The sequence below is a fragment of the Etheostoma spectabile genome, chromosome 18 (genome assembly GCF_008692095.1).
Source record: "Etheostoma spectabile isolate EspeVRDwgs_2016 chromosome 18, UIUC_Espe_1.0, whole genome shotgun sequence".
NCBI lineage: Eukaryota > Metazoa > Chordata > Actinopteri > Perciformes > Percidae > Etheostoma > Etheostoma spectabile.
The window spans coordinates 26,577,013-26,587,217 of record NC_045750.1 but is presented as its reverse complement, the minus strand read 5'-3'; the positions used below and the strand labels follow the sequence as shown (position 1 = coordinate 26,587,217).

Genomic DNA, 10,205 nt, shown 5'->3' with positions numbered 1-10,205 from the left:
GTTAGCATGTCGTGAGTAAAAGTGAGCCAACAACAACAACAAAACCTAACTACTTCTTGTGGCCTGTGTATTCACAACGCGTACAAATAGTAATGCATATGAAGACTAGATGATTTCCTAAGCAGATACTGACTTGGGACTATATTGGGAGGAAGCACAGCCGAAGCACTGCTATTAATACAATAATTGTACTATTGGACAAATTAGCTAGTACAGTGATTGCAGTATCCCTAATGTAGGTCTCTCCTGCATTTTCAACTCAGGAACTAAACATGCTCAATAAGAAAAAAAAGTTAACGTCAAGCCCTGTTCATATGAATAAAAAATGACTTTGGGGTAGACATGTGAAAGCCCCCTTACGGCATTATATTCCATTGAATCTTAAATTGTAACCTCCCACCAGAATTTTACGTTTTCCTTGACATAAATAAAGACGTTTTCACTATGATCTGGTGGCTAACAATGTATCAGAATGCAGGAAATTAAGTCTTTGACCTCCACCCGCACCACTCAATGGCCCATTCTGAGCCAGGAAAACCCCTTACTTGCTGCTGATATACTGTCCAGTTCAACAAGCACCAAACTAAAGCTTTGAGGGGAAACTTTCCCTGAACCCAACTTTTAAAGCTCACTTCTCCCTCCGTTACTACTGACCTCAACAGCTCCTCCACCTTATCGTCAATGTCCAGGTCCTCCTCTGTGGCTTCGAACCCAAACGCCCGCGCTGCCGCCGCGCTGTTCACTGGGTATCTGGGAGGGGACAGCTTCCCGTTGGGCGTGGCGGCTAGGCTATCCCGCCCGTTCTGCGTCAGAGCCACCAGCGAGACTGGCGAGGGCAAGATGGCGGAAGGCGGAGGTGGGCCCGGAGGCGGGGAGGTATCGTAGCTGTTGCTAGGCGAAGGCGAGAGTCCCCCCGCGTTGCCGAACTGCGTCTGCGTGGCGGTGGAGATTTTGGAGGTGGTGGAGGAGGAGGCGGCGGCGGAGTGATCGCCTCCACTGTTGCTCTCACCGCTGTTGCCGTTGCACGTCGCGGAAGAGGTGGCGGTTGCTGAGGCAGTGTTGTTATTGTTGAATGATGTAGTAGTGTTGGAGGCAGAGGTGTTGTTGGCCCCGCCCACTCCGTAGCAGGACGAGGAGGAGGAGGAAGAAGAGGTGCGGCGCCCAAACTTGTCGCCGTGCTCCCGGTCCAGCCGGTCCAGAGTGTCGAGAGCGTGCAGGATCTCCTGCTTGTTCATGCCGGTGCGACGCAGCCGCTGCAGCAGATCTATCTGCTCGATGGTGAAGCGCGGCTCCTCGCTGAACTCAGACATCCTGCTGCTGGATATGGGAGACAAGACAGACAGGCTGTGAGACGGAGGAGAGAGGAGAGGAGGGGGAAAGGAAACAGGAAATGCAGGGGGGAAGTTAAGGAAAGCAAGTACGTGGATGTTCAAGATGTAGAAGAAGAAGAGCTAGGGAAATGGAGAAAAAAGGAGGCGCAAGGAGAGTCAGGCAGAAATGAGACAGCTGAAGGGATGGTGGGGGCTAATGAGAGGATTAAGTAGGAAAGAGTGAAAAGGAACGCAGTTGCAGATGGGGAGAAAAATGAGAATGATGGGAATGGAGGAGTGAGCCAGAGAAAAGCTAGTGGAAGGAGAGTAAGAGGGGTAAAGTAGGAAGAGAAGGGTAGGAAAGGAGGAAAGAACTGCAAGTAGAAAACAAAGAGGAAGCAAATCAGAAAAGGAAGACAAGAGCGAGAGATAAGAGTGTGAAAGAAAAAAGGGAAGGGAGGGGCAGGGCATAAAAAAATCTGCTATTTTTGGGAACCAGCAGGCAACACACACACACACACACACACACACACACAGGGTGCCAGAGTCACCTTGACAGCTGATGCTATCTTAACATTCTGACTGCCATTCTTTAAGAGCCACGCTATATATCCCCGGCTCTGCACACCACCCACGCTGGATGTTTTTTCATAAGCAATTTGCTGAGCTCAAAATCAATGCAACTGGAATCAGACTGCGGCACATTTTCCCTCTTCTGTGCCAGCCCGACCTATGCCGATATGATGAACGGTTTGAAAAGGGGTCACTGGCATTTTGCTACATCTGTGTTTGTCTATGCTGTGCAGAGGACAGAAAAGACCAGAAATGACTCAAGACTGTGTGCAGTGCTTTGGAAGTTACCAAGAAGGAAACTAATATGACCGTGACAAATATAAGCTTTTAGGTCTGTTACTCTAAGCTTAGAGAAGGGAAAAGAACAATTGCTGCCAACATTTCAGACACAGGGGAAAGGCACTTTGAGCAGGCACTGAAATACATTACTTCTGTACCACAGGGTAGCTTAGTGGCACTAGAGAACATGGACTAGTTTCTTGAGTTACCATTAAGAATCCATAAGGAATGGTCCTAGAAAAGCTATAAATCATTGCCAAGCACAGTTACACTGCAAACCCTGTCCCACCCCAGGGGGATGAGCTACATAAATTAAAACTACACCTGCCTAGCTGGTTACTTTAACTTGAATTTTTATTATGCAAGTGGATGCACTAATTACTACTTCAATAGTCAGAGAGACTTATTAGAGAGATTTTGCATTGTGTATTGCACGCAACATGATGATTTGAAATCATTAGCCCATCCTGGTCCAGTATTTACAAAGTTAACGATTCAATTTGGCTCGAGTTTAACTGGTTAAACTTACACTTAACAGTAGCCCCCACAGTGGGACATAGATTCAGCCTAATATTAAATCAATGCACAACACTGGTTACATAACACAGAGTGGACAAAAAGAAGTTAATCCTGCTTATACTTATAAGACAAGATCAACTGGAGCGGGTCTGTCTTTGACAGATAGTAAAGCAAACTTCTCCTAACGGAATTGAAAATCCCTCGGTAACAGTCCAACCAACTCGTCAAAGCTCACAATAGAAAAACCAAATCACAGATTCTAAGAGATAACAACCGCCGAAAAATCCCGTTGTGATTCGCATCATGCAAACTAAACAGGAGAAGCGTTCTTACTGTACTTTAATACAGGTCGCATGCATAATGCATCAGATGTTGTCAGTATAAACCAAAGCCCTTTCTTTGGCAGTGCAGCTTTCCGTCCATGTGTTTTTGTTTTGCTGACTCTGGGCCTGCAGTGAGAGAACAAATCTGTCTCCGTCTCACCGCCGCAGGCGAGCCGCTGGTGATGCCAGCTTTCACGCCCTTTGCCCAAAAGCTAACGTTAGCAATAGGTTTTGTAGGCAGGCGGACAGTCCCCCACGCGACGTCGAATTAACCCGCTTGCGACCTCTAACCAACAATAATTTCAATCCTTTCCAATACTTCTGCCGCTAAATGTCTACTGACGACACTGCATAGGCATCACAGAGGACAGCTAGCAACTTCACACAGGCTATTTCGGTAGCACTGCATGCACTGGGCTTGTGGAGTGATTAGCATAACATGCTAGCCATGCCAACGTTGATACTAGCTGACGTTAGCCGCTGTCGCTGGCTAGCGAGCGTTTGATATTAATAACCTTACTTCCCGTGTTGTAGATAGCTAAGTGCATGACTTACCTCAGTTCAAATCGTCCACTTAACCATTTAACTGTAGAACTTGAGCAAAGACCCGTTGTGTCTTTTACTGGAGCCGAACAATAACGCGATATGATTCCAGTGCCCCGTCCGACCCCTTACCGAGGATTTCTAATCAGAGGCGAATTATTTGCCTCTCTGCTTTGTCTGGCTGACAACAGCCATATTGACAACTAACACCTCCGAGTAGCTCTGAGGGAACTGTAGTTTTACTCTCACGAAGGCCCCTACCTTGCGCCGGCTTTCTTTACACTACAAACTACAAGTCCCCGAAACATAAGCGAGGGGGGAGCTGATGCCTTACTGATCTACAGTTGTCTCAAAGGGCGATGCAGTTAGTAATGTGACCACAGCGGCGTCTGCCGTCAACCCTACCGCTGCTGCTGGAAGCGGTGGCACCCTATGGTGGGCACCCTATGGTGGGCACCCTATGGTGGGCACCCTATGGTGGGCACCCTATGGTGGCATGGACAGGTAAAGAGCCACCCACTGCCACACATCACTAGATAAGTAACCGGTTACATGTGTTACTGCGTTACATTTGCAAATCTGTTGAGTGGAAAGTTTAAACAAATCTAGTGTAGTTTAGACATAAAGTTCTTTCACTATGTAAAAACAAGGTAAAGGCCATTTTATTCTTAGAAATGGAAAAGCTTAATATTAATTAATCAAAGAACCCAAAGAGGATGGAGAACATTCAACTTTATTTTCACACTGCACTACAATAGCAGTGGTACAATGCATTGTTTCTTAATCTAATATATATAATATACATCATCTTTTAATTCTAATCTCATTTTACTTCAACTTAACGTTTTTATTTCTTAGCTATGTTCTGTATACATTTATTGTCTCACACTTTCCTTACTCTTACTTTTACCTTGAATCTGACTGGGAGCAACTGCAACTGAACAATTTACCTGAGGGGATCATTACATAATTCGGATTCTGACTCTGTATAAGCAATTATATGTAGCATCATTATCATCTCTAAAAGCAGACCCACCTTGGTTTTTTATCCATAACAAGGCTAGGATTAAGTTATTAAACATTCATACCTATTTACATATTTTTTAAAGTGTTTCAGATGTGCAGGGGCGGGGGGATGTTTGCTCAGTCGGTTTAGGAGGAAGGTCAGCAGTGAGGAGGAATTAAAAGAGGCTTAATTCTGGAGGGGAAATGGATCCAGGTGGCTAACTTAGCATGCACATCAATTAGACATTTAAACTGAGAAACAGCCCATTTAAGTTAACCATTAATATTTTCTGCTGAGCTGTTTCTACTTCATTTCTGCCTGCACCTGCTTTGCCTCTGCAGAGTTGATGCACTCATTCTCAGTGGTGGAAGACGTGTTCAGAAATGGCACATACCAAGGAAAGCTCATTGTGGGACGGGCTCTAGCGGCTGGAACTCTGCACCAAGGCTGAATTTTGAAAAAGAGACTTCAGATACAGTATTAGGGGACCATAAGGTCTTATAAAGAGACTCTCAGATACAGTATTAGGGACCACTAAGGTCATATATAAAAGAGTTCGATACAGTATGAGGGACCACTAGGTCTATATAAAAGAACTTCAGATACAGTATTAGGGACCACTAAGGTCTATATAAAAGACTTCAGATACAGTTTAGGGACCACTAAGGTCTATATAAAAGAGACTTCATATACTTATGAGGGGACCCACTAAGGTCTATATAAAAGAGACTTCAGATACAGTTTAGGGACCACTAAGTCTATAAAAGAGACTTCAGATACAGTATAGGGACCACTAAGGTCTATATAAAAAGACTTCAGATACAGTATTAGGGACCACTAAGGTCTATATAAAGAGACTTCAGATACAGTATTAGGGACCACAAGGTCTATATAAAAGAGACTTCAATACAGTTTAGGGACCACTAAGGTCTATATAAAGAGACTTCAGATACAGTATTAGGGACCATAAGGTCTATATAAAAGAGACTTCAGATACAGTATAGGGACCACTAGGTCTATATAAAAGCTTCAGATACAGTTAAAGGCCCACTAAGGTCTATATAAAAGTATCCAAACACGGACTATACTGCTCATAGCATTCTCTGTACACTCCAGAAAAGCAGGTTTTGGTGACACACTTGTGAGATTTAATCAAAGAAACAACCCAAATAAACACTTACTTTGTAACTTATGCACTGTAAACCTTTGATGTAAATTTACAGCTAAAATCTCACAGTATTTTACTGTTTTACTATTATACAGGATTATACTGTATGTGGCAATGCATTCTGGGAGAAAATAAAATTAACGGTCTAGGATTACAGCACATATCTGCAGAATGGTGCAGATTACAGATTTACTGTAAATTGCAGTGCATCTCGGGAAAATAAAGAAAAAAGCGGGGATTACAATTTAAAATATTTAAGACAACGACAGGCTCGTGATGCATATCAGTCTCTGAGGAAAGCGCGTGGACAGCAGTTTCACCAAGAGGACGCGAGTCAGCGGCTTTTTCAACATTTATGTAAGTTTGAAAATATTTTTGTTTGCCTGCATGCCTTGAAATGTTAAGAATAGTTTTATCGATTCATTTTTTTTTTTAGATATGGCAGCCGATCACCCAGTAACAGTAACGTTAAGCTAGCTAGCTAGTAGAGTTAATCATCTGGTGTTCACGGTCGCTAATTTTACTACTAACACCGTTAACGTTAAGCTATCTTAACGTTAATGGTGTCAGTGGTATTTGTTAGCTAGCTAACTTCATCACGGTCGCTAAAAATTAACTACCACAAACACTGACTTAGTAGTAATGTTAGCTAACCGCTAGCTAGCTAGCTAACGTTATCACGGTCAGTAACATTATCGCTAACACCATTAACGTTAAGATGGCTCAACGTTAATGGTGTTAGTAGTAATGTGTTTAGCTAGCTAACGTTATCACGGTCGCTAACATTATCGCTAACACCGTTAACGCTAGCTTATTGTTAACGGTGTTAGTAGTAATGTTACTAGGTTAGCAACGTTATCACGTCGCTAACATTATCGCTACACACGTTACGGCTAGCTAGCTAGCTTATTGTTACGGTGTTAGTAGTAATGTTACTAGGTTAGCTACGTTATCACGGTCAGTAACATTACCACTAACACCGTTAACGTTAAGATGGCTCAACGTTAACGGTGTTAGAACCCTAGAACGTTAACGTTGTACCCCATAGAAACATTTCCCTCAGGAGCTAACGTTATACTGTCCACGCGTTGAAAAATCCTTACACAGTGCTGCATCTACCACCCGAATCTACTGGAACCTTACAGACTTTGGTGCTCTCATATTTGCTCGGGTTTTCTTATAAAACCATAACTCTAACTAGCGCTAGCTAGATAACAGACTTTAAAAAAAAAAAAAAAAACGGTTTCATGGTCTTTTTTCAAAGATTTTAGGCGGACTTTTTTATTTCTGCTAAGGAACATTGTTTAGTCATATTTGCTTTGGTTTCCTACTAAAACTATAACTTTAGATAAAGGACTTTTTGTGCAAACGAAGATATATATTGACTTGTCATCTATTTTCAACACTGTTTATGTCATTTTTCCTCCGATGCAGCGGCCACGGTTGGACTCCGAGCGGCGGGCCTCGGCTGCAGTCATCCCCCTCTCTCTCCCCTTTCAATTCTAAGCTGTCCTACCAAATAAAGGCATAAAATGCTACTATAAGGTAATTATTGCATTTTTGTTATGTTTTTCCTTTGCAGTGTCTGCCACTCCCGCCATGATTCGACTGTCCCCACGGTCTAAAGCCTGAGATTAATAGTACCGGTAGTTTTTTGTATAGCAGTCTACTCTGCATTACCTTTTAGAGTTCATTATTTAATCATATATTTTTATTACAGTCAATACTACAGAGCATTAACAAAAATATATGTTGGTTGTCATGACCTAACAACCTTTTTTATGGGGGAAATACACTGATGGAAAGTCATCGGCTTTGTATTTGTTGTTATAGCCACAATGCCAAGAAAAAAGGTTTAGTTTTTATAATTGTAAAGCAAATTGTAGAACAATGTATAATTCTACCAGCCATAAATATGAAGACATTTCACGTGTTTAAAAAAAATATGGGATATGTAATAATTCAGATCAATTAATTTACGTACAATGAAATCATATTGTTACCATTTATTATATTCCATTTCTTTTAGGTCCACTGACTGATCAGCGGGGGTGTGAGCGTGGAGGGCCAGGTTGTCAGTGAGGGGGGGTCCTTTGAGCTGGGACTTGCTGTTCTAATGTCAACTCACTACACTTTAACCTGCATACCAGGACCAGCATGCTCGTTTGGAGTTCATTCAGAGGTGAGATTTCCACACATACTGTATTATACACCGGATTGACTTTTATTGATTAAGTGCTCAGAGATTAGAATTTCAGTAGCTAAAGCTTCTAATTTGCTACAAGCATAAACATTGACTAAAATTTAAAAAAAACAACTTAGGGGTTTAAAGTAATTTTGCAAAAACCCAGCCTATTGTCACTCTTTATGCCACATAACTACCACCCAAGCATCGTTACTGTTTTGGACATTTCAAAATAAGAATATTTCCCTCATTAAAGTCTTCTAAAATAATACTGTAACACACAGCTCTAATGTTCATGAAATGTTACCAACAAATGCAGAAGGATAAGAACTTATTGTATTATGGCGTAAAATATCTTTTCCAGAATTATATACTTCTGGACATTTCTAAATTATTGGTAACTGTATTGTTTATTCCTTTGGAATGTGTAATTCTACAATGGCATACTTACATACAGTTTTTATTCTTGTTTAGTAGCTGAATACTACTTGTATAAGAAAATACAAATTAAGCTGTAGTGCCTTTAACACTAAAAAGGATATTTCTCCTCCAAAATGAACCATTTCTTCATTAACCTATAGCATTTGTGTGTTCCATTGTCTTTAGGATCTGCATGGGGACTAATCCTGGAAGAGGATCAAAGGCACCCAGCAAAAACTGGAAAGATGGTCCAGAAGAAACCTTCAAAGTGAACCCGCATGTCTGCACCCTGATCAGAGAGCTCAACGACTTCAAGTGGGACTTTGTTTAAGTTTCTCTTGTATTGTTTGTTTAGCGCAGATATCACTTGTCTTCATCAATTAACAATATCTGCTAGTTTTGTGTTGTTTAGTTAGTTCTTGCGGCTGTTGTAGTGTTTTGCCCCATTCAAGTGTTTCATTGATGTTTATAAATTGTTGATTTAAACGGTTACTGCATGGAGCCAAGCAGTTAACAGTGAGTTACTACATATGATTGATTCTAAATAAAGAGTTAATTAGATTTTGAATCTTGCTTTTTTCCTTGTTATTTAAGACTAATTATTTTATGCAGTGTTCCCGAGGTTTATTTAAGCTGCAGAATTTATTCTTCTGGTTCAGTAACTGAGAATTTCATAACACTGTTTTTGTGCTGTCAACACAATTGTTGTACTGTACAACAAATTTAATTATATTTTTTACAGTAAATCAAAATAAACATGAAATTATATTTTAGTGAATATTGGCAAAGCTGCTGCAAAAAAAAACTGTAAATTCAAATAAAGTAAACTGTATGTCTATTTACAGTAAAATACCTGTAATTAAAATAACGTAGCATACTGTAAATAAACAGTAGTTTACTGGCGAAGCTGCTGCAGTATATTACTGTAAATTCAAATACGTTAGTAACTGTATACCTGTTTACAGTTAAATACTGTAGTTTAAAACCGTATGCCTACTGTAAATTAACATAGTTTTACTGGTGAAGCTGCTGCCAGTATATTACTGTAAATTCAAATATACAGTTAGTACTGTTACCTGTTTACGTAAAATACTGTGTTTAAAACCGTATGCTTACGTAAATTAACAGTAGTTTACTGGTGAAGCGTGCCAGTATATATCGTAAATTCAATAATACAGTTAGTAACTGTATACCGTTTACAGTAAAATACCTTAATTTTAAAATACAGTATGCTTACTGTAAATTAACAGTAGTTTACTGGCGAAGCTGCTGCCAGTATATTACTGTAAATTTACGGTGAAAAGTTTTACAGTGTGGTCGGAGCTAACAGGAAGAAGTCAGTGTCAGGTAAAACCCCGTGGATGGTAATCGTCTGCTTATAGTTGGACTCAGAGATCATGAAAATCTGAGCAGGGAAAAGCGAATGGTATAAGTGCTCTGTTCTCCATTAACAGTCTATGCTTTTGAATGAGACAGACAATCTGCCACAATGGAGGTGTTAAGTAGTCAGAAGCATTTTGAAACACAATAGAATATGATGAATATTAATGCTGTTAGAGCAGTTAGGTCTTTGACCTAACAGTCATGAATAATGCATAATGGACTCATAGTGCTCACAAAAGGTGCTCATGGTGCCATATTTACAGTCCTCTATGTGAGATTCATTGGAGTGTCAAACTCAACTCCAAGGACCAGACATGCTTAGTTTATTGACATGCATACACGGAAGAAGTAAAATATCTTTGACCGTATTACTGCATTTTGCTTTTTTATTTACATTTTTGTAGCTTTTTTTCATCATTTTTGTTGCTTGTCTGAGTTTTTGGGATTTTCTCAGACTTGTTTTTTTGTAACTTGCAAATGTAACCCTTGTTGCTCT

General features: G+C 40.6%; 1 protein-coding gene across 5 annotated transcripts in view; it reads right to left on the bottom strand.

Moving 5' to 3' along the window:
• The window catches only part of hmbox1b (homeobox containing 1 b), a 23,404-nt gene extending 19,461 nt beyond the window's left edge, over positions 1-3,943 (bottom strand). For 2 of the 5 annotated variants that reach the window (XM_032542191.1, XM_032542192.1), the window contains exons 1-2: positions 3,020-3,139; positions 655-1,317 (exon numbers count right to left, since the gene is read on the bottom strand). In XM_032542191.1, the coding sequence (XP_032398082.1) occupies positions 655-1,317; positions 3,020-3,036 (680 nt within the window). In that variant the 5' untranslated portion in view covers positions 3,037-3,139. Of the gene's footprint in view, positions 1-654; positions 1,318-3,019; positions 3,143-3,559 lie in introns of those variants that run through there. The other 3 variants (XM_032542193.1, XM_032542194.1, XM_032542195.1) reach the window with 3 other exon arrangements.
• Between the last annotated feature and the right edge of the window lie 6,262 nt (positions 3,944-10,205).